Source organism: Stigmatopora nigra, chromosome 10 (genome assembly GCF_051989575.1).
Source record: "Stigmatopora nigra isolate UIUO_SnigA chromosome 10, RoL_Snig_1.1, whole genome shotgun sequence".
Lineage (NCBI taxonomy): Eukaryota > Metazoa > Chordata > Actinopteri > Syngnathiformes > Syngnathidae > Stigmatopora > Stigmatopora nigra.
Genome location: NC_135517.1, coordinates 3144090 through 3168215, shown reverse-complemented (window position 1 = coordinate 3168215; position 24126 = coordinate 3144090). Strand labels below are relative to the sequence as shown.

The 24126-nt window shown below is 39.2% G+C and overlaps 1 protein-coding gene across 1 annotated transcript in view; it reads left to right on the top strand.

Moving 5' to 3' along the window:
* Window positions 1–23529, top strand: part of gli1 (GLI family zinc finger 1) — a 43652-nt gene extending 20123 nt beyond the window's left edge. The window contains exons 2-13 of the mRNA XM_077727134.1: window positions 12421–12533; window positions 14768–15006; window positions 15613–15705; window positions 15780–15984; window positions 16076–16226; window positions 16302–16409; window positions 16905–17045; window positions 17122–17271; window positions 17340–17504; window positions 17571–17813; window positions 18513–18828; window positions 19488–23529. Coding sequence (XP_077583260.1) covers window positions 12463–12533; window positions 14768–15006; window positions 15613–15705; window positions 15780–15984; window positions 16076–16226; window positions 16302–16409; window positions 16905–17045; window positions 17122–17271; window positions 17340–17504; window positions 17571–17813; window positions 18513–18828; window positions 19488–22003 — 4398 coding nt within the window. The 5' untranslated portion in view covers window positions 12421–12462 and the 3' untranslated portion in view covers window positions 22004–23529. The remainder of the gene's footprint in view (window positions 1–12420; window positions 12534–14767; window positions 15007–15612; window positions 15706–15779; window positions 15985–16075; window positions 16227–16301; window positions 16410–16904; window positions 17046–17121; window positions 17272–17339; window positions 17505–17570; window positions 17814–18512; window positions 18829–19487) is intronic.
* Window positions 23530–24126: the final 597 nt, after the last annotated feature.

Sequence of the window (24126 nt, the reverse complement as noted above, 5' to 3'; positions counted from 1 at the left end):
ATACTTTTGTCCATACAGTGAAGGGAGCGACGGGTGGAATTGAAGGTGGAAAGTGATTAAAATTCATCCCACGCTGCAAACAAAAGGAAGGAATGAAGGAGAGAGTGACCAAGGGGGGTGCTGTCCTCAAAAGATTCGGGGGGCGATCTCCCCTCCTTAAATGCTCGCCTTTGACTCAGCGCACAATTATCCCGGGAGACAACGGAAAAGACGTAAAAAGGTGGGGTATAGGGGGTTGAAGCAGGGGCGGAAAAAAAAGATGGATGGACAGAGAGCGGACATTCATTATTCCGCCCGGCTTTTAAAGCAAGATTTGCTGAGACCGCTTGAACCGGGAATGGAGGAGGATAGTGGTGGGTTGTGGATAGGGGAGGGGGGGTCAACAATTGACTCAATTACAAGACAAACTCTCTAAGAGTCCTACAACGTGGACCCTGCCGCTTAATGTTTGCCCCCTCTTCAGGTACCCTCTTCCTTTGGCAGGCATAAGAAGTTTTTGGGGCGATTGAAGCTAGCCAAACACTAGTTTTTTCTCTCCTCTTCACGACATGCAAGACTTCTCTTTGTTAGCCTTTATGACTCGTAATGAATACCAAACGTCTGCTGGCTCTTAAAGGGAGACATGCTTCGGCTTTTAACGACCTTCGTGTCCGGGGGTAGACTTGGAATTTATTGGAAAGGCTTGTAAAGAAGATGTTCGGAATCGGGAGAGAGACGTGTTGAAGAATTTGTTTTTTGGGATGTTAGGAAGTTGGAGGATTTATGATAAGGTTTGGTAGGTGGTTCGAAATAGTGACTGAAAGGTTAATTAAGGGTTTTTTTGCTATTGATGGCGAATGATGTCCAATTTATTCGGACTGGGAGGGGTTATGGTGGAGAGTCTGCTAACTTTTTGACTTTCGTAGTGAAAAAATATAAAAATGTTGATGGTAATGAATGAGCGAAATGTGTGTACCGTATTTTCAGGACTATAAGGTGCACTTACAAGTCTGAAATTTTCTACAAAATAAACAGTGCGCCTTATAATCCAGTGTGCTTTATATATGGAATAAAAATTTAAATGTGTCATTCATTGAGGGTGCGCCTTATAATGCAGTGCGCCTTATAGTTGTGAAAATACTGTAAGTGAAATTTCCAAGACTAAAAGTAAACATTTCACTACATCTCCAACCTGAAATAAGTTCAATAATAATTTTGTAACCATTGTTTTTGCTGGGAAAAAAATAATATTTTTTTTAGCCATTGCAAGAAAACTTGAAGTTAGAAAAGGTAAATTGCCTAAAATATTCATACCGTATTTTCACGACTATAAGGCGCACTTAAAAGTATTAAATTTTCTACAAAATAGACAGTGTCTTATAATTCAGTGTGCTTTATATATGAAAAAAAATTAAAATATGTCATTCATTGAGGGTGCGCCTTATAATGCGGTGCGCCTTATAGTTGTGAAAATACATTAAGTGGAATTTCCTAGACTAAAAATAAACATTTCACTACTTTTCCAGGACAAAATAAGTTCATTAATAATTTTGTAACCTTTGTTTATGCTGGGGAAAAAAATTAAGCCCATTTTTTAAGTTACTGCAAGAAAACCTGCAGTTAGAAAAGTTAAATTGCCTAAAAAATGCATAACGTATTTTCACGACTATAAGGCGCACTTAAAAACCTTAAATTTTCTCCAAAATAGACAGAGCGCCTTATAATCAAGTGTCAAAAGAAGGTAAAGGCTTTTAAAAGCGAGGAAATTGCTAAAATAATGACATTTTTATGTTCTGTATTTTCACGACTATAAGGCACACTTAAAAGTCTTAAATTTTCTACAAAATAGACAGGGCGTCTTATAATCCAGTGTGCTTTATATATGGAAAAAAAATAAAATATGTCATTCATTGAGGGTGCGCCTTATATTGCAATGCGCCTTATAGTCGTAAAAATACACTATTTTTATCATTTCCCAGCACTATTTTAGCCAGTCTAGGGTTTAGCCCGGCAGCCCACCAGGCATATAAACCACCATAGCTACTGTAAACCTTTTGGAATCACTTGACCTTAGCGGATGTGTCAAAACGCGCATCGATCAGGTGGGCCCAAAAACTCCGGCGACGAGGACGCCCCACAATGTTTCCGTTGTCACCCCAAAAAAAAAGGTCTGCTCAAGCATGGCGTCTCTCTCTCTCTTTCTCTTGTACTTTCTCTCCGTTTGTCTGCGAGCATCAGCTCCTTTTTCTTCTTCTTTGTCACCCTGTTTCTTCCCCCCTTTTGGATCCCCTCCGATTCCCTCCATCCCGCTTTTGTGCGGCAGAAAGGAGGCCATGAATACCACACACAGACTCGGTGAGTCATCCGCTACAAAACAACATGACGGACGCCAGATTTGCTTCTTTTTTTTTCTTTTTTTTTCTCCAGTGATTCACCATTACTCGTCTTTCTTTCTTTTGCTGGAGCTTTCACTTGCATTTCATGCAAGCTTAGCGCTGTTTTAGCGCTATTGTGTTATGTGAGTGCATCATGCCATTGATAAGTTTTCCTGAAACACTCAAAGACACAGTTTCTACTTGCTGTCTCCTTCAGAGAAGGAAACGCCTTCCTAATTACTATTGATGGAATTTGTTACTAAAGAAAACAAGCTTTTTTTAACACTAAAATTTGAATTTCTCTGCTCATTTCATCTTTTTTTAATTGATATATCACGTTTATAGGTGTCACTTGCATCTCGCAATTGTTTTGTGAGTGCATTATCTGTTGCGAACTTTTTTGCTACTACTACTGCAACTACTGCATACACTGCAACTACTACTATTGAAACTACTACTACTGCATATACTGCAACTACTACTACTGAAACTAAAACTACTGCAAATACTGCAACTACTACTACTACTGAAACTACTGCTACTACTACTGCAAATACTGAAACTACTACTACTGCAAATACTGCAACTACTACTACTGAAACTACTACTACTGCAAACACTGCAACTACTACTGAAACTACTACTACTGCAAACACTGCAACTACTACTGAAACTACTACTACTGCAAACACTGCAACTACTACTGAAACTACTACTACTGCAAATACTGCAACTACTACTACAACTACTACTCCTACCACAACTACTACTACTACTACTACTACGACTACTGCGACTCCTGTGACTACTGCGACTACTGCAACTACTACTGTGACTACTACAACTACTACTACTACTGCAACTACTGGGACCACTGTGACTACTCCAACTACTACTACTGTGACTACTGCAACTACTGCAACTACTACTACTCCTGCAACTACTGCAATTACTGCAACTACTACTACTCCTGCAACTACTGCAACTACTGCAACTACTACTACTCCTGCAACTACTACTACAACTACTACTACTAATACTGCAACTACTACTGGAACCACTATTTAGTCATTAATTATGTCATCGAGCAACAGTTGCAGGTGAAAAAAAAGAGCGTATTGTTTGTAGCATTAGCAATAGCACCCCGTGCTTTCCTAATGAGTCATTTGTTGTCGTTGAGTGATGTCAATGTTTCTGAATTACACTCTTGGTGGGACACACAAACACAGACTGCTGCAATGTGGCCCATACACACACACACACACACGCACACACACGTGCAGTAGTGTACACGTGTTCAGCATGTGTGTGTTATTTGTATCTGTGCCAGTGAGACAATAAGGCAGTAAAATGTGTGGGAAATAATTAGAGGCGATAAATGAGCCAGGCTTTTTGATGGACCCCACATGAAAAAACTTATATTATATAGGGCGGGCACAGTGAATCATGAATATGACCGATTCATTTTTATCCAGCAGATATTCGGAAAGTCAACCCTCAGAGATTGGCAGCATTGTTAATCATTTTTGATGAGGATAAAGAATATATGCATGTGAATATTGTTATATTTGTTGTCTACAACTTATTTCCATCAATTGAGACAATAGGAATATTGTGAAATTAATGCTAGGGGGCTCTGATTGTGTTATCATTATCCTAACTTTTTTTATACCATCTTATTTTGAAAAACTGCGTACTTGTGTTTAAGACCTACCGTATGTATACATGTACGTATGTATTTATGTGTATGTATGTATGTGTATATATGTGTATGTATGTGTATGTATGTGTATATATGTGTATGTATGTGTATGTATGTGTATATATGTATGTGTATGTATGTGTATGTATGTGTATATATGTGTATGTATGTGTATGTATGTGTATATATGTATGTGTATGTATGTGTATATGTGTATGTGTGTATATGTGTGTGTATATATGTGTATATATGTGTGTATATATGCGTATATATGTGTATATATGCATATATATGTGTATATATGCATATATATGTGTATATGTGTGTGTATATATATGTGTATATGTGTGTGTGTATATATATATATATATATATATATATATATATATATATATATATATATATATATATATATATATATATATATATATATATATATATATATATATATATATATATATATATATATATATATATATATATATATATATATATATATATATATATATATACATATATATATAAATATATATATATATATATATATATATATATATATATATATATATATATATATATATATATATATATATATATATATATATGTGTATATATATGTATATATATGTATGTATATATATATATATATATATATATATATATATATATATATATATATTTTTTTTTTTTTTTTTTTTTCAGCAACACACTTATTTATTTATGTATTTATTTTATTTATTAATTTACTTATTACCACAAAATTCCCCGAATACTGGATGAATAAAGTTATCCAATCATAGAGCAGACACTTAACTCAAAATCAGCCAATCTCGCGGCAGCACTATCACAATTACCAAACGCTAAACCTGCTTTAAACCAGAATCCACATCAACGTGAAAGTGATGATGATTCAAACATCCACAAGGTCACCAATGACCACTCCTGAATCATCATCATCATCAGTCTACCTTAACACTCGGAAGAAAACACGTCACAATGACGTCAGGAATTCCTTCCAAGGGAAACCACATCACAAAACTCCACCATTTTGTGTCCATTCATTTCTCCGGCCTCATTTCATAAACACAACTAAACTGACGAAAGCATTACCGCGCAATAAAATCCACATGCCGCCTGGTGACTCCCCCATCTTTTTCGCCACGCGTGTCCGTCATTTTCCACCCACGCAAACGTCGACTCTTGTACTTTTCCCCGCTTTCTGCCGCACACATGCGCCGGGAATCCACCCACGCGTTTTTTTTTTTTGAGACTCATTCCCATCGACTGGTGCCTTTCCGTCTCTCTTCCTCCAGCTGCCGCACAGCAAAGGAACGTGGACGAGGCAGGCCGGCGGCGGCTATAAATATGGTTTGCCCACCCAAGATTGTTAGGATTATTATTTTTCTTATGATCACTGTGGTGCTTGTGTAAAGCCAGTGGATAATGATCTGGTTTGAGGTTCGAACGAGCTGCTGTTGTCAGGGGAAAAAAAACTTTGGTGGTGACAAGGGATGAGCCCTCAACCAGTTTTTGGTTTATTTCTTATTTTTTTAACCACTACTAGTGTCATTTTTGCTGTACTAGTATGTTTTGTGAAGTTGGATAACGTTGAAGTATTTTTTATTGGCAGTTTTCAAACTAGGGAACACATTTTTGGTTGAGTTGAAGTGTTTTTTTTTAACAGAGTTACAGTGGTACCTTGACATACGAGTGCCCTGATATACCAGCAATTTGAGATATGAGTAAAATTTTGGGTGAATATTTATCTTGAGATACGAGTAAAATTTCGGGGAAATATTTATCTTGAACTACGAGTAAAATTTCGGGCAAATGTTTATCTTGAGATACGAGTAAGATTTCGGGCAAATATTTATCTTGAAATACGAGTAAGATTTCGGGCAATTATTTATCTTGAGATATGAGTAAGATTTCGGGCAAATATTTATCTTGAGATACGAGTAAAATTTCAAGGAAATGTTTATCTTGAGATACAAGATTTCGGGAAAATATTTATCTTGAGATACGAGTAAAATTTTGGGCAAATATCTTGAGATACAAGTAAAATTTCGGGGAAATATTTATCTTGAGATACGAGTAAAATTTCGTGCAAATATTTATCTTGAAGTACGAGTAAAATTTTGGGCAAATATTTATCTTCTGTTATGAGTAAGATTTCGGGCAAATATTTATCTTCTGTTATGAGTAAGATTTCGGGCAAATATTTATCTTGAAATACGACTAAAATTTCGAGCAAATATCATCATGCCAACTTTTAGTTTTAATCGTCTTAAAAAAATATACCTTGAAAATATTTGCAATGGACGCCAATGTGTTCAAGTGAGTTTCAAGGATCCCTAGAAGAGTTGTAATCACTTAGTATTCGTAGCGGCTGATTTATGATTGCTCTTTTACCCTTCCTTTGTTGTTTATAGATTAGCATTAGCGCAAGCTGCCGTCTACAGCTGCGAGCCAGCTGTGTGAATGCAGCTGCCTTCTTCTGCTTTCTCCATTTATCATCAACGCCCCCCTTTTTTATACCCTATTTTTTTGTTTTTTTTGTTTTTTGTCACCCCGTTTCCTCCGGCACGTCTCCTTAAAAGTAGTTCAAAGAATAATTTGCGGTTTTTATACCTAGATGCCACGCGGCAAATATAATTACATGAGAAGGGGCTGACTGGACTTAAAAAAAATCACTTAAAAAGTCAGACTAGATTTGAATTGGGGAACAAATACACCAAAAAGTCACGTTTATGGCTTTTAATTTTAGGTTAAATAGATTTTTTTTTAGATTAGATTTAGATTTAGGTTAGTTAAGAACTTTATTTTATTGAGTATTCGGGACATTTCTTGGTTGCAGTTGCAATACAGACACAGACATTGTAGATCTAGTTAAAAAATGTTAAATTGTTGGTTTAGAAGTTTTTTAAAAGCATAAATATTCAGAAAAAATGAAGGAAAACTACTTTGGAGCCAAAGTCGCTTATCCATGTTGGATACGTCTTGAAAGAAATGTGTTTGAGTGTGTGTGTGTGTGTGTGTGTGTGTGTGTGTGTGTGTGTGTGTGTGTGTGTGTGTGTGTTTAAAGGCAGCGGGGTGCAGGAAACCACAGGTATGTGCAGCTAGACGGCTGGGTGGCCTACACAGAAGTATTCAAGTACTGCATAGGGAAAGCTACAATGAAAAACACCCACATTTATTTTTCTCCCTCACTTTCTGTCAAAATGTACCAGTTTTTGGAACATTTCCTTTCAAATGCAAAGTATTAAACAATAAAAAAACAAAAAATAAAACTCATGGAAATAATTTTTAAGTTGAATTTGTAATAAATTAAATCCAGCAATAATATTGCACAAAAAAATGTGTAAAATGTCCAATTTGGTGAGTTGGAAGTTGCATTGTGGGTGTTTTTGGAAGAAAAATAATGCGGAAAAAATGGCATTCATAAATTTGCATGTCTCGAAGTAAAAACGACATTTTTTAAGTAAACTATAAGTAGAACGTCTGATGAGTTTGCTAAAAATCTGTCAAATTTGTAGTTATAAAAAAACAAAATCCATCAAAAACATGCCTCCATAAATTCTAAATTTCAAACCTTCATACATAAAGACCAAGCCACATTAGTACAACAATACAAATACTTCCAAATCCAGCTACTGTTAGCTTGTCGCGTTGAACAAAATCATCCGGTACGACGGCGCCATCTGTCATCAGTCACTCCAAAAGTGTAACAACAAGGGATCAACGCTTCATTTTGACAGTCCGACAGAGGCAAATCAGCACCTGTTGTTTACAATAGGTGAATTTCCAAAGTGTGAATTAGCCTATCTGAGAACTAGCTTAAACCTTAAAAAAAGTCAGCTTAGTAAACATTAGCTTTTGTTGTTTTTGTCATCTTTTCAACACGAGATTTTTGGCAGTGTTGGCTAACCTGAGGGAATGAAGCTAATACAAGGATTTTCTTGTAGTTTGACGAGTACTCGACAATGTTATGTTATTTACTATCAAATTATTTGAGGACGTGTGAAGGAGTTTTCCAGGAATTTGGCTGAGTTTCGAGGAATTGTCTGGAAGCTAAATTCTTGCTTTTAATTTGTTCAAAAAAAGTAGAAGAGTGGTGTCAGGGCTTGCTAGTTTTTAAGACAGGCATGATCGTAATTCTGAAAACTTGTATTTCTAATCTTTTCTTGTTGGTTTTGAGGGTTTTTTTGGGAGAGAATTATTCACTAGTTGCTGTGTTGTCATTTTAGATGCCATTTTTTTGTGCTCTTAACTCAAATTTATGCTCGCAAGTCGATATCTAAGTCAGGATTTTTTCCATCTCCAAATATGTGTCTCAAAAACCTCACAAAATTCGTGAAATATATCATTTTAACACAATTTTGCACTAAATTATCAAAATTCATGAATCAATTTAATATAAAAAGCTCAAATGTTGCACTACATTTGTCTATTTATCCTTATAAGGTTAATATTTGGGCCATAAAGGTGAAATACTCAAAAACAAAAATTGGTAGAATAAACTGCAAAAATATCTTTAAATTTTGGAGGTAGAAATGGGAAAACAGAATATCTAAAAAAATACAAATATAAAAATCAGTATACAAAAATCAGTATACAAAAATCAGTATACAAAAATCAGTATACGTATTCAACAAAATTTTAACTGCAATATCCATGCCAGGCCACTAGTTGGCGACATCACAAATTATGTATGTCTTCTCTAAAACATCACATTTTTTTGTCCACGCTATTGTTTTATTTCCAAAGCGTTATCAGACTCAACACCAAATTTCTTTTTCTTCCAAAATACTACACGTCATCATCCTTAAACGATACAATAAAAAAAACATATTTCATCCGTGCATTTTAGCCCATTTGCTATCTTGTGAACATCACACCAAATCCGTAAAGGGAATTAAAGTCATTTCCACGACACTTAGCGACGCTAGCGAATCTGACGCTAATCTGTCCCACGGCGGGTCAGCGAGTCGAGGCTTATCGTACATTACGGTGATGTCTCCAGCCCGGTGGCCTTTGTGGCGTTCTCACTCTGGGGACCCCCCTTTTTTTTTGGCCCTCCCCTCGGCCGTCCCATCACATTACGGCAACTGCGAAGAATTCAGCCGGCAAAAGGGGTAAAAACACAGGCGGGGGGAGGGGCTAGCCCTTGAGAATCCCTCTCTGGTGGGGTGGGGTTAGCAAAACAAAACCAGAATTTAAAAACAAAGTTTACCACTGAAGGCAAACAAGAAGGCCGCGAAAAGTCAGTGGCGCGGTGGGCGGGGGGGTAACAGCCAGGGCAGGGTCTACCGGCCCCCGCGGTCGGCCCAGGGCAGCCCCCCGCCCTCCAGCCTTAACACAACAGCGTCCTAACGCAAGGCCGGCCACATCAAGAACGGCCGGCTACATTATAGCTGCCATTATCGTCTCGCTAAGTCATAACAGCTTGGAGAACACCCACCTCGACTTAGCGCCGCCGCCAGAAGGGAGGGGGAGCGCCAATGAGAACGTAGGAATGAGGGTGGAGGCGGCCACAGAGAGAGATAGCAGACGGAGATAGAGGGTTAGAAGAGATGGTAGTCGGGGAACGGAATCGGGAAGGTTTAGTCGGAGAACGTTGTAATGGCAATCAGCGTTTTACATTCAAGAAAAAATCAATATCTATATGCATCTATATCTATATGTATATATGTATTTGTATATTCACATATGTGTATATATGTATTTGTATATTCATATATGTGTGTATATATATGCATTTGTATATTCATATGTGTGTATATATGCATTTGTATCTTCATATGTGTATATATGTATTTGTATATTCATATATATGTGTGTAGATGTATGTGTGTGTATATGTGTGTGTATATATGTATAAAATATATATATATGTATATATACATGTGTGTATATGTATATATGTGTGTATATGTATATATATATATATGTGTGTGTATATGTATATATGTGCATGTATATGTATATATGTGTGTGTATATGTATATATTTGTGTGTATATGTATATATTTGTGTGTATATGTATATATTTGTGTGTATATGTATATATATATATCTGTGTGTATATGTATATATGTGCATGTATATGTATATATGTGTGTGTATATGTATATATTTGTGTGTATATGTATATATTTGTGTGTATATGTATATATTTGTGTGTATATGTATGTGTATATGTATATATGTGTGTATATGTATATATGTGCGTGTATATGGATGTGTGTATATATACATATAGATATACACATATATATACATATACACACATATACATATAGATATACACATATATATACATATAAATGTACACATACATATACACGCATATACATGGATATACACATATATATACACACATATACATGGATATACACATATATATACACACATATACATATAGATATACACAAAAATACACACATATAGACATAGATATAGATATACACACATATATACATATAGATATTCACATATATACATATACACACATACATATAGATATACACATATATGAATATACATAAACATACATACACATAGATGTACACATATATATGAATATACATATACATACATACACATAGATGTACAGGTATGCCTACGGTTGGTCTATATAATATTGCATGCCTCGCCTAAGAAGTTCTGTAAAAAGTCCATTGGCTCCATTGATTCACAGGTAATTGTACAAGTCATTTAGGCTCATTTATCATGCCAAACACACACATTGGAATCCACACACTTGATTCGCACCTGCCACCGCACTTACGCACTCAGGCAGTAGTGTGTCGGCCTCCCCAGACTTGTTGGACACTCCAATATTGTGATACCCCCTCGGTGAGACTGACAGGTGTGTGTGTTCTTAAGCGCCCCGCCGTGCCATTTACGAGTTCTGGACAACTGAAGTGGACGGCGAGATCTCTATTTAGCGCTCGCAGCTAATTATCGTGCATGCGGGCCAAAGCCAGCGACCAATACGTGCAATTAGCACCAGCGGGCCGCACATGTCATTTAGTCGCTAGCTAACTTTACACTCCAAATCCCCTAAGGTGACTGGTGGGCTTAAACAGCTCCCCGCTGCCCTTTTAACACTTGCGCAGACACGTAACAGTCGTGGCGACAGCGGACGGACGCTTTCATCTCGGGGGCCAAGGCGATTTTTTTTTCGTCTTTGGGACGGCGGCAACATGATCGGCGGGTCGGCCAGAGACCGGGTCAGAGTTGTTGAGTGGAAGAATTTGAAAGCACAGGATGTGATTTCTCTTTTTGAAACATCAACAAAGATGGCATTTTTACGAACTTACAAAAACGAATTTCATTGAAAAAAACTTTACCCCAGTAGTAGTAGTAGTAGCAGCGGTAGTAGTAGTAGTGGTGGTAGTAGTAGTAGCAGTTGTCGCTGTAGTAGTAGTAGTAATAGTAGTTGTAGCAGTTGTCGCTGTCGTAGTAGTAGTAGCGGTAGTAGTAGTGGTAGTCGTAGTAGTAGTAGCGGTAGTAGTAGTAGTAGTAGCAGTTGTTGCTGTAGTAGTAGTAGCAGTTGTCGCTGTAGTGGTAGTAGTAGTGGTAGTAGTAGTGGTAGTAGTAGTGATAGTAGTAGTGGTAGTAGTAGTGATAGTAGTAGTGGTAGTAGTAGTAGTAGTAGTAATAGCGGTAGTAGTAGTAGTTGTAATGGTAGTAGTAGTGGTAGTGGTAGCGGTAGCAGTAGTAGTAGTAGCGGTAGCAGCAGTAGTAGTAGTAGTAGTAGTAGTAGTAGTAGTAGCAGTAGTAGTAATAGTAGTAGCAGCAGTAGTAGTGGTAGTAGTAGCAGTAGTAGTTTTAGTAGCAGTAATAGTAGTAGTAGTGGTAGTAGGAGTAGTAGTAGTAGGAGTAGCAGTAGTAGTAGTGGTAGCAGCAGTAATAGTAGTAGTAGCAGTAATAGTAGTAGTAGCAGTAGTAGTAGTACTAGAAGTAACAGTAGGTGTAGTAGTACTAGAAGCAGTAGCAGCAGTAGTAGTACTAGAAGCAGTAGTAGTACTAGAAGCAGTAGCAGCAGTAGTAGTAGTACCAGTTGATGCAAATTCTATATGAAAAATATATGCGTCCAGTAAAAGTAGAATTGTGTAGACCAGTAATTTCCACTGTAATTCCTAGTTGTGCTCCTAATGTAATACTATATATCTTAAGCAGTGCCGCTTTTAAAATAAACACCACCTTCTCTTGTTTGCTTTGCTGTGTTATTAAGGTTCTACGCATCCGCAATTGTTTTTGCGCTCCTCCGCTATTTCGGTCCGCTTTGGTTTGTTTTGTTATGGCGGTTGGGCCGGGCCTAACCAAGCGTCCTTCTTGTGTTTGCTGGCCCGGCAGGTCGGTGGCGTAAGCGGAGCAGCCGGCCGTCTCTGAGCTCCCATGCCGGTGGACATGCAGCCGCATCAGGGGCTGTACCACTATGACACCTCACCAGGACAGCCCCCCAGAGGGTAAGTTAACTTAATATGTACTTTTAATGTGACTAACGAAGAAGTAGTACTTATAATGCCTTGTCTATAATTTAATTTACTAAAGGATTATAAGGAAAATGAAAGAAAGGACTTGCCAAATTAGGGTAAATTTTAGAAATTGGACAAGTTTTGAACCATAAACTGTCATTTTAGGAATAATTAAGATATTTTTTAATATCAAATAAGGCTTAAGGAAAAAATAAAATGTGTAGTACTAGTTAAAAAAGTATATACTAGTTACTAAGTTTTAATATTTCATTAAAATCATGTCCTGAAACTTCAAAAACATGTATTTTCTGTCTTCTTCCATAACAAAACAATCAAATTAACTCACCAAACACTTTTTTAAGCAGCCATTAACCCTAAATCTTTTATTCCTACTACCCTAAAACCCCATTCAAAAAATATTACTACATAAAATCCAATGAATCTCCTCCTAATAAAACAACCCATTCTCAAAATTAACCCAAAAAACACACTATTACACAATTAACAAAATTTCCTCAACAAACAACATTTTATACCAATCAGCGTTTTCACTCCAACACCCACAAAACAAATTCCCATACTCAATTTACCCAACCAAACCAAAAATAGCCAAAAAAGACAACATTCTTTTGCAAAAACTGATCAAAAACCCTTAAAAACTGATTATAAACCCCTAAAAACGGATTATAAACCCTTAAAATTCTGGACTCTGACGACTAATAGCAACCTGTTCTGGTTTTCCTACCCCCGCCTTGGACCCTCTTTTCTGCTAGCCTGCCTCCCCTCCTCGGTTAGCCATGCCACCCAGGTTGCGGGGCGGGTTCGGGCTCTCTGACAGCTGCTAATTACAGGCTGGCCGGCCCCCGTTGCGCTCTGCATGACTGCTTGGCGGCCCCACTCAGGTTACGGTATTGAGCCACCGGACCGAGCCGTGGAAGAGATAGAAGGAGATAGGCCAGGACGGGAATCGGAAAAGGGGGCTTGGGAATGGGGGGGAGGCGGGGTTTAAAAAAACTCAACTCGACTCAATGAAGAGAAAAAGTAGAGCTATGGGTTGCAATTCTAAACTGGGGGGGGGGGGGGGGCAGTCGTGGATTAGAAAGCGCAGATTAAGATCCAGTGGTGAATACATCTCAAAGACTGAAAGGGGGAATTAGGAAAAGGTGGATGGGGAGGACAAAAAAATGGACACTTTTTTTGTGTTAATGGAGGTGAAATTCAAGGGAGCCTGGAAAAGTATCTTTGGTAAATGGGAGAGGGAATGACGAAATTGTGGGATGAAATATATGGCTCGCGAGCCCAACACGGCTCAGTAGGGAGTGCTCGGACTTTTGGTTGCCAGGTTAAATGGTGACAGAGAGTTTACTGTTGAAAGCAGCTCTCAAAATTATATTCATAAGAGAGAGTTCAATATTCAAGAGAGAGGGTTTCATATCTAAGTACTGTTTAATGTATTCATGAGAGGGTTTAATATCTAAATATCTACTGTTTTCAACAGTCCTTAGATATTAAACAGTACTTAGATATTAAACACTACTTCGATATTAAACAGCACTCCAATATTAAACAGTACTTAGATATTAAACAGTACTTAGATATTAAGCAGTACTTAGATATTAAACAGTACTTAGATATTAAGCAGTACTTAGATATTAAACAGTACTTAGATATTAAACAGTACTTAGATTTTAAAGAGTACTTAGATTTTTAACAGTACTTAGATTTTAAACAGTACTTAGATTTTAAACAGTACTTAGATATTGACCAGTACTTAGATTTTAAAGAGTACTTAGATTTTAAACAGTACTTAGATTTTAAAAAGTACTTAGATTTTAAACAGTACTTAGATATTAAACAGTACTTCGATATTAAACAGTACTTCGATATTAAACAGTACTTCGATATTAAACAGTACTTCGATATCAAACAGTACTTTGATATTAAACAGTACTTTGATATTAAACAGTACTTCTATATTAAACAGTACTTCTATATTAAACAGTACTTCTATATTAAACAGTACTTCGATATTAAACACTACTTAGATATTAAACACTACTTCGATATTAAACACTACTTAGATATTAAACACTACTTCGATAGTAAACAGTACTTAGATATTAAACTGTACTATTACCACTTACAGTCTTTCTGTTAACATTTTAGTATTTTCCATTCCGAATCATAAGTACTAATCCCGTGTGCTATTTTGTCTGACTTGACAGTTTCTTGCCACCGGAGCAGTCCCCGTACAGCGACGTCCCCCCATTGCGAGCGCCGTTGGTCCACAACGGGCCTCCCCAGGACTGCAGAAACATCTACAATCCAATGACTTCAACCATGGGTCACGGTTCGGGACCGGTGCAGAGCATCAGTCACTGTCACCTGGACCAGTACATGAGGCCCCCTCAGGCGCCGCCGCCGCTCGGCATGATGGGACATAGGAGCATGGCATCCACGGATGGTCAGTCTATTGAACTTTTCATTCATTTTGAATTAATGGGTTGTGCGAAACTGCCAGTTACTAATACCTAAAAGCACATGTGTCAAAGTTGTGGCCCGGGGGCCCAAATGTGGCCCGCCGCATCATTTTGTGTGGCCCGGGAAAGTAAATCATGAGTGCCGACTTTCTGTTTTAGGATCAAATTAAAATATAGTATATATTTATATTAAATTTCCTGATTTTTCCCTTTTTAAATCAATAATTGTGATTTTTTAATCATTTTGTTCTGTTTTTAGTTCAAAAATTATTTTGTAAAATCTAAAAATATAAGTAAACATGGTTTTCAATCTATAAAAAAAACTGAATATTCAGGGATTTTAATCCAGTTCTTTGAATCCATTCATTAAAAAAAAATCTAAATATTATATCTAAAAAAAACTAAATAAATACATTTTAAATACCCAATTTTTAACCCATTCCAATTCAACCCAAATATTACCCACTTCTTAGTACTGTAATACTAATCATTTTTTCCACATATGCCAAACAAAATATGTCTAAATATTGTTATGATTACATTAGGCGCCTACAATCACTTGAGGAACGTCTCCTTTTATTTTTAAACAGGCAACAGCGCCCCCTACTGCAACCAGAACAACATGATGTCATCCCATCCCAACTTCTGCCAGTCCAACTCTGATCAGATTGGCTCCGGTGACGGTAAGCACCCTAAAACGCCGCCCTTTTATGACTTTATTTTTCCTTAACCACGCCTACACGGCATTTTTGACCAGGCTCCCGATTCTCCACGCCGCGTTCGATGCTGAAACTGAGCAAAAAACGAGCTCTGTCCATCTCACCGCTATCCGACCCTAGCGTGGACCTCCAGACGGTCATCCGGACGTCCCCCAACTCCCTCGTGGCCTTCGTAAACGCACGCTGTACGCCCAACGGCAACGGCGGCAGCTCGTACGGACACCTGTCCGTAAGCTCCATGAGGTCAGACACAACATATTTATCCTCACAAGGGTCTTAACATAAACTTCCCTTTTTTAAACAAGTTTTAATGTATTTTCCCATCATTCTACAGTCCATCATTGGGTTATTCCAATAGCCTAAACTGCCAATCCAGGCCTCAGGGCGCCATGTACGTAGGCGGGGGTACACCGCACACCCCTTGCCAGGCATCCCGACTTCCCGCCCACAACCCTCGCCTCCACGTACCGCCTAAACATGGACAAGTAAGTGTTGACTTAGCTTAGTCGATTTGAAAATGTGTAGCATTATTTTAAGTGTGTTTTGGGTGTGTTTTTTAGTTAAAAACCGAACCCGGGCTGGGGGTGGGCATGGATGGCATGCCCTTGAAAAACCTGGAGGAGAGATCTGAGGGGGATTTGGCAAGCCCGTCCTCTACTGGTACTCAGGTACGAGAACAAGGGAAACCAGTTGATGCTAATATAAATAAAGTTGCTGGTCACACAAACAAAAGTTGCTGGTTTTGGAATAATGAACCAACTTCAGAAAACAAAATAAACCTACAAAAAAACCCTTTCCTATTTGTACAAACTTAAAGGCTAACCTACAAAAAAAACAAATAGTCTTCCCTCGATTATCACTACTTCACTTATTGCAAATTCGCTCGTTACTGACACTGCGGCTAAAAATACGATGCACCGAATAGTCGACAAAATACGGTATCTATATAATCGGGTTGACCATACTTGGCAATTTTTCAATTTTTGGGGCCACGTCTTGTCTAAATTCTATAGGATTACTGTAGTGATCTTATTACAACTGTTTAGGGATATTATTTATAGATTATATTTGTTGTAGTCACATCTCTTATCAAGAATTAAGATTTCTAAGAGGAGAATAAGTGTTAAAAAAAATTTGATTGAGTATTTTGCGCATTTGATCAGGATCCCCTTTTGGGTCTCCTGGATGGCAGAGACGACTTGGACAAAGAGGACGGCAAACCCGAACCGGAAGCCATCTACGAAACCAATTGCCACTGGGAGAGTTGCAACAAAGAGTTCGACACACAAGACCAACTCGTTCACGTAAGGATTACAAAACGCATTCAAAACAACCCAGATTGCAAAACCAAAAACCTCCATACTTGTTTTTTTTTTGCAGCATATCAACAACGAGCACATCCACGGCGAAAAGAAGGAATTTGTATGCCATTGGCAGGAATGTTCTCGCGAACAACGTCCCTTTAAGGCCCAGTACATGTTGGTGGTCCACATGCGAAGGCATACGGGGGAAAAACCACACAAGTGCACTGTGAGTTCAAAACGAGAATTTACCCAAAAACATTGATTTTTTTCACCAAATGCATTTTTCTGGTTCAGTTCGAAGGTTGCAACAAGGCGTATTCTCGTTTAGAGAACTTAAAAACGCACTTGCGTTCTCATACTGGAGAGAAACCCTACGTTTGCGAGCATGAAAGCTGCAACAAAGCCTTCTCCAATGCCTCCGATCGGGCTAAGCACCAGAATCGAACCCACTCCAATGAGGTAATCGTCTAAAAATACTTTGTTTGAGAAGTTTCTGTACTTAAACGAACTTCTTCCCCAATCCAGAAACCCTACGTCTGCAAAATTCCCGGTTGCACCAAACGGTACACGGACCCGAGCTCGCTACGTAAACACGTCAAGACGGTACATGGTCCCGAAGCCCACATCACCAAGAAGCACCGCGGAGACACGGGTCCCCGACCACCCGGCTCTGTCATGACCCCTGGAGGTCCAGGCCCGGAATTGCTACTGGAGAAGGAGGAGAAACGAAGGGAGGACTGTAAACTCATGGCTCCTGATAATACTTTAGTGAGTGTTTTTCACTAAACTATTACAAACGTATGTTTCGACCAGGTTGGACTAGCCAATGGCAATTCTAGGTGGGCCAATATGCGTTTTTTGGCCAACAAAACTAAGGTTTCAAGACCTAAACGGTAATAGAGACTTTTTACGTGTCCCACTGGTTCATTTTTGGACTTTTAGTTCGTTAGTTTTAGTTCGTCCAATGAAATATACTACGCTTACACTGCCCACCCAAACAAATGAGAAGGAAATTAATACCCTACATTACATTTTTTTTCCAAATGAGTGGAAAACTACGTACAAAAACGGGAAATACAAAAAAGCTGTGCTGGTAATTGACTGAAAAGTCCACCAGTTAATGATATGCGGTTAAATAGCTGCCATATTTAACACACAAAAAAACTGTTCCATGGGTGCTCAATACTTAAATCGCAGGACAGAAAGATTAGATCCAGTAAAAAATAATAACAATGATTACTACATTGGATTTGAGCTGGGAAACAGCGCCCCCACGAGTCCAAGCATGTTTACTACCTGCCTAAACTATTTTGGGTCCTGCTACATGAGGGTATATCATCAGCATACATAACTGCCTGGAAAAAAGGGTAGATCGTGCAATGTTAGGTCCTTGAAAAGTAGATCTTCGAGCAAAAACTTCATTTAAATAGTATCGCATTGGAAATAAAACAACTCCATATATTTCAGAAATCCCTGCCCAGCCCTGGCGGCCAATCCTCCTGCAGCAGTGAACGTTCCCCTCTGGGCAGCACAAACAACAACGATAGCGGTGTGGAGATGAACCTGAATGCGGCAGGCAGCCTGGAAGACCTCACGGCCTTGGAAGATGGCGGAGCGGGCGGTATTGGCGCGGGAGAGTCAGGAAACGCGGCGGCGGCGACTATGGGAATGTCGGCACAAGCTCTCAAAAGGCTGGAAAACCTCAAGATTGACAAACTGAAGCAAATACGCCGACCGGCACCCCCTGGCCGTTGTCTACCCAACAAGCTACCAGCGCTTCCTTGTACGTTTTCCATACCGCTAATGCTTATGCTAATGCTAAAAACACGCATTAACACAAAATCCACAACACAAACAATAGTTAAAATTGGCTAAAAGGCATAAATATTTGTAATTACCGTATTTTCACGACTATAAGGCGCACTTAAAAGTCTTCAATTTTCTCCAAAATAGACAGGGCGACTTATAATCCAGTGCGCCTTATATATGGAAAAAAACAGAAAACCAAAAATGAAAAACCACCACTGTCGGATATTAAAAAACACAAACGCCTGAACTGAAACAATACTGTTAAATATGCAAATGCCATCTTAGTTTACAAAATCTTCCATCATATAGCTCCTCCCCCACTGCAAGATTTTATACAAAAAAATCCAAAACATCAACAATGATGGCTGGCTCTAGAGGTGACTGTAAAGTAGTGAGTGCTTCATACCTGGAAGTCAATAGCAATTACCGTATTTTCACCACTATAAGGCGCACTTAAAAGTCTTAAACTTTCTCCAAAATAGACAGTGTGCCTTATAATACAGTGCGCCTTATATATGGAAAAAATGTCATTCATTGAGGGTGCGCCTTATAATGCGGTGCGCCTTATAGTCATGAAAATACAGTATGTTGGTGCACCGTTTCTAACCCGCTTTATGTGTGGTTTTTTTCAAGGTGCAAGCGATTCCATGGGAATGTGCGCCCCATCCCCGCTCCTCTCCAACCGGCGTGTCATGGAACTGAGTAACCACGACTTCACAAGCGGAACTCCCATGGCCACCAACCCCAACGACCGTAGAGGAAGCGGAACCAGCAGCCTTAGCTCCGCCTACACCGTCAGCCGGCGTTCCTCCATGGTATCCCCTTACTTATCCAGCCGGCGTTCCAGTGACATCTCCCAGATGGGTGCAACAGGTGGATGCCACCCCTTGGGCCAAGACCAGTCTCCCGGGGACCCCCTTTCCCCCGAAACTAGCCGTAGAGGAGCCCCATGTCCAGGAGGGTCCGCACTCCCTGGCCTTTCGAACCTGACACCCGCCCAGCAGTACAGTCTAAAGGCCAAATACGCCGCGGCAACCGGTGGTCCGCCGCCTACTCCTCTACCCGGTATGGACCAACCAGGCACTCCTGGTAGAAGAGTAGGCATTATGAGTGACTACCAGGGACAACCTTTGCCTCCATTCCTACAGCAAAGTGGTCCACGTCGGCATAGCGCCAACACCGAGTACGGCACGGGGGTGATCTACCCTCATCAGGCTCCGGGGAACACCATTCGAAGAGCTAGCGATCCGGTGAGGTCGGTAGCAGCAGACCAGCTAGCTCTACCGAAACGGTTCAACAGCCTTAATAATGTATCCGCCATGGGGCGGAGAAATGCGCTACAGCACCAGGACCACCGTAGTGCCGGTATCGCACGCCATATGTATTCCCCTCGCCCCCCGAGTATTTCTGAGAACGTCATGATGGAATCGATGGGTATGGAGTCTCAGCTCCCGCCTTTAAATCCCAGAGACCATTCCATGATGATCCCACCTAGCGAGAGGGCTTTCATGGGCTACCCGCCACAACAGACCATGGCGGGAGGTAGTGGACCACTTTCAAACCAACTGTCTCCAAGCCATGAGGCTATGGGATGCCCGGACCAAAATTTTATGAAAGGGTCTTATCAGAACCAAGGTGGGGATGTCACTTCCAGAGTTGGTGGACATCCATTGGGTCATCAAACAAGACCTGAAGGAATATCCAATACACTTCTTCAACAGGCTGAGTACGGTATGAGTAACTGTCAACTCAGCCCATCAGGCCACCATTACCAGACGCTGGGACAAAGTGTCGAGGCTAGAAATGGTCAATGGCGTGATGGCCTCAACCAGGCCCAAAGTACTCTCCAAGACCAACGTGGTTTGCCTTATTCCGAAGCAGTTCTGGTACCTCCACAGACCCAAGTCCACTTTGCCAATCAAACGGGCCTTTACAACAACACAGAAGGAGCTCATAAACTCGCCATCAAACCCGAACAGCAGTTTCACCCTGGCATGGGGGGTGCCGAAGCCTGTCAAAGCGCTAAGCTTCAACAACAGCAGGTCCGGCTCCAACAGTCCCAGGGTTACGCCCCACAGACTACCCCTCGACCTATGATGAGGACCCCGAACAGAGTGACCTGTGACTTCCAAGGCCAGAACCAGAACCAGAACTCCTTCTCCAGTGGCGAGGGCTTGAGTTTGGGATGTGCTGGCCCCACTGAAGGCCCCAGGTCTGAAACACCCATGATGCAAGTCAAGGAAATGATGGTCCGGAACTACGTCCAATCCCAACAAGCCCTCATGTGGGAACAACAACAACAACAAGAACAACAACAGAGTCCAATCAAACCACCCCCAGACAACATGGATCTTTCCAGCCAGACCACAATGATGCAACACAGTCCCCAAACCCAAAACATATACCCAAACCAGTCTTTCGCTCCCTACCCCAATCAAAACCTCATCACCAGCCCCCCAACACACGTCCGAAGCTCCACCTCCGTCGTCCCTAAAGACCAACAGATGATGGCGCTCCAAGGCTCTTGCTACAACCAGGAAATGCTAGTCCCCAGACCCCCTCAAGGACGAAAACCTCTTAGCCGCCAGAACAGCTTATCCCAAGGCTACATGGGAAGTCCACAACAACTAAGCCCAGCCCACTCGGCTTCCAGTCCGAGACGATCCATCCGACTGCCTCCAGTCCAGCATCCACAGCAGGGACAACACGACGTCTTCGCGTCCAATAACAACGTCTACTACTCGGGCCTTGTCCATATGGACCTGGAAAAACACATTGATACCCAAAATGGACATTGTCTACCCCAAGAACACAACATGGGAGCCAGTTTAGAACCAACAGCTCCCTCGAAATCGACCCCCATGGCTCCTTACCCGCAATCCGGTCCCATTCCCAACGCCTTAGAAAACCTAGACCTGGACAACGCCCGTATAGACTTCACTTCTATCATTGACGACGCGGAACCTTCGTCTTTTAGCCCGCCACTTAGCCATCCCGTTCAGGGTGACCCCGGGTCTTCCTCACAGACGTCTTCACGTCTTACCACCCCACAGACCTTAGTCACCTTGTACAATATGGCGGTGGGGGACATGACGTCCATGTTGACCTCACTGGCTGGGGAGAATAAAGTCCTGAATACTTTGTCGTAGGATTCTACACCAAGTCAACAATCAAAGAAACTTTTTGGGGTATTTTTTTTCGACTTGCCCAAAAAAAAAACATGGTGGTTCATTTTGACGGGGAAAAAATACGATATCACGGATTATTCGTCGATGAAAACACGTTTAAAAACAAATCTCGGACTTGAACAACGAACCACTCTATCAAAACATTTTTTTCTTTAAAAAAAACCAAAGGTGCCTACTTGTTCCCATGCTGCCTTTTTTTAAACGAAGGTTACCCTGAATTTTAATGAGTTGCAATCAGCCAATTATATTTTTTAGATATACTTTTTTAACAATCAAAATTCCTTTATCGTCATTAAAACGAAAAGCACAACAAAATAAAAATAAATACTACTATTAGTCGATAGTTACAATTTTTTTTCCCCAAAAAAGGGCATTCCAGTGGCAAAAAAAAATGGTGATTAGAAGGATACAATGTACATAACTTATGCATACACACACTCACTCTATGCTGTAATATGTTATGCTAACGGCAATAAGACGTCTGGCAATTCTTTTGTCTCACCATATCTGTGTTAATATGAAGTTATTTTTAGTGTTCAAAGTAAAATACAAAATCTTAGTAGATGTATGTATCCATCTAAGTAGTCAGCAGTATTTCCACATGGTGTATAATACACATATCTCACAAAAAAACACTCAGGTTGCTTTTTATATATAAAAAAAAATTGCCTTTCCTAAAAAAGAGTTTGCACTCTGCAAGTTTACTTTTTAACAACTGTTTTACTTCAATTGCGATTCTGCACTCGTTTTTTTGTATTCGTGGATAAGCACCTGAGAACATTTTTAATTGGTTTTCATGTCCAAAAAAATATTTTTAACTGAAAGTGAGAAGGGTTTTGTCAACGTTTTTGCTCCGCCTCCTTCCCGCATTCCAAAAATCACAGTTAAACTCATTTAAGTCTCAAAAAAACTCCATATAAGCAGAAATGGTTTGTTTTTCTTATCGTGCTTTGTGATTGGTCGCCGACCAGTCCAGGGTGTAGCGTCCTTTTCTCACCAAAAGTCAATTTTAACTATAATTTTAATGGAATTACGGTTCATTCTGGTACATCTGAGCACATGTTGTTAGCGTTAGCATTAGCGTTAGCATTAGCATTGCCACAATAACAAAATATTATCACCGCTGGACTTTGAAGACGAGCTACCAAAGACAGTTTTAATGCCTTAACTTAAAATAATTAAACAATAATAATAAACATTGACCCATAATGCTTTTTCATTGGAATGGACAATAAACTTTATATTAAATACTTCTTTCCTTCATCATCTGCATGTTTGTTTTGTTTTTTGTTTTATGTTTTTGATCCTTTCTATGGGACTTTTTTGCTGGCAAAAGTAAATGACTTTTAGCAAATGTAAAAGCTATGAGAGTAAGTAGCAATAACTCTATAATAGATTTTAAGTGTTCTATTTTCTGTACAATTTTTCTACATGTTTTCCTTATTTTTTGTTTTTGTTTTTATACAAATGTGCTATATTTTACTGGTCTAAATAAAGATGTTCTGTTGGCTATGAATTTAATATTTTGGGACATTATTTGTACTATTAAAAAAATAAAAATCTGGTGTATAAAGTTAAATTCCTTCCAAAATGTATAGACTTCTATTTAATATTACAATATAAACACCAGTCCTATTGTTCTTTTACCTCTATGACTTTTGACCCGATTACCCCAAAATATAACAACTTTTTAAGTTTCATATAAAAAATAAACCCTTCCTTTTAAAAATAATTAACCATTTACTCTTTCTTGAGTTTGCAAAATTCCTTATGTAACCTCTATGACCTTTGACCTTCCCATTCATTGTTTATGAAAAAAACAATATATCGAGTTTAACAGTAATCCCTCAAATATCGCTGACAATGCAACCATGGCTACACGAAGACGAAGAACTTAGACAAAAACTCCCATAAAGCTGTTTTTTTTAAATTAATATCATTTTTTCACTTTAATTACAGTATTTAAAGTAGTTACATATATATATATTACATTTAGATATTAATACATTAGTCTTTTGACATGCTTATAGCTGTAATATTTAATAAATATACACTTTTTCATAATTGCACTTGTGTTTTTTTGT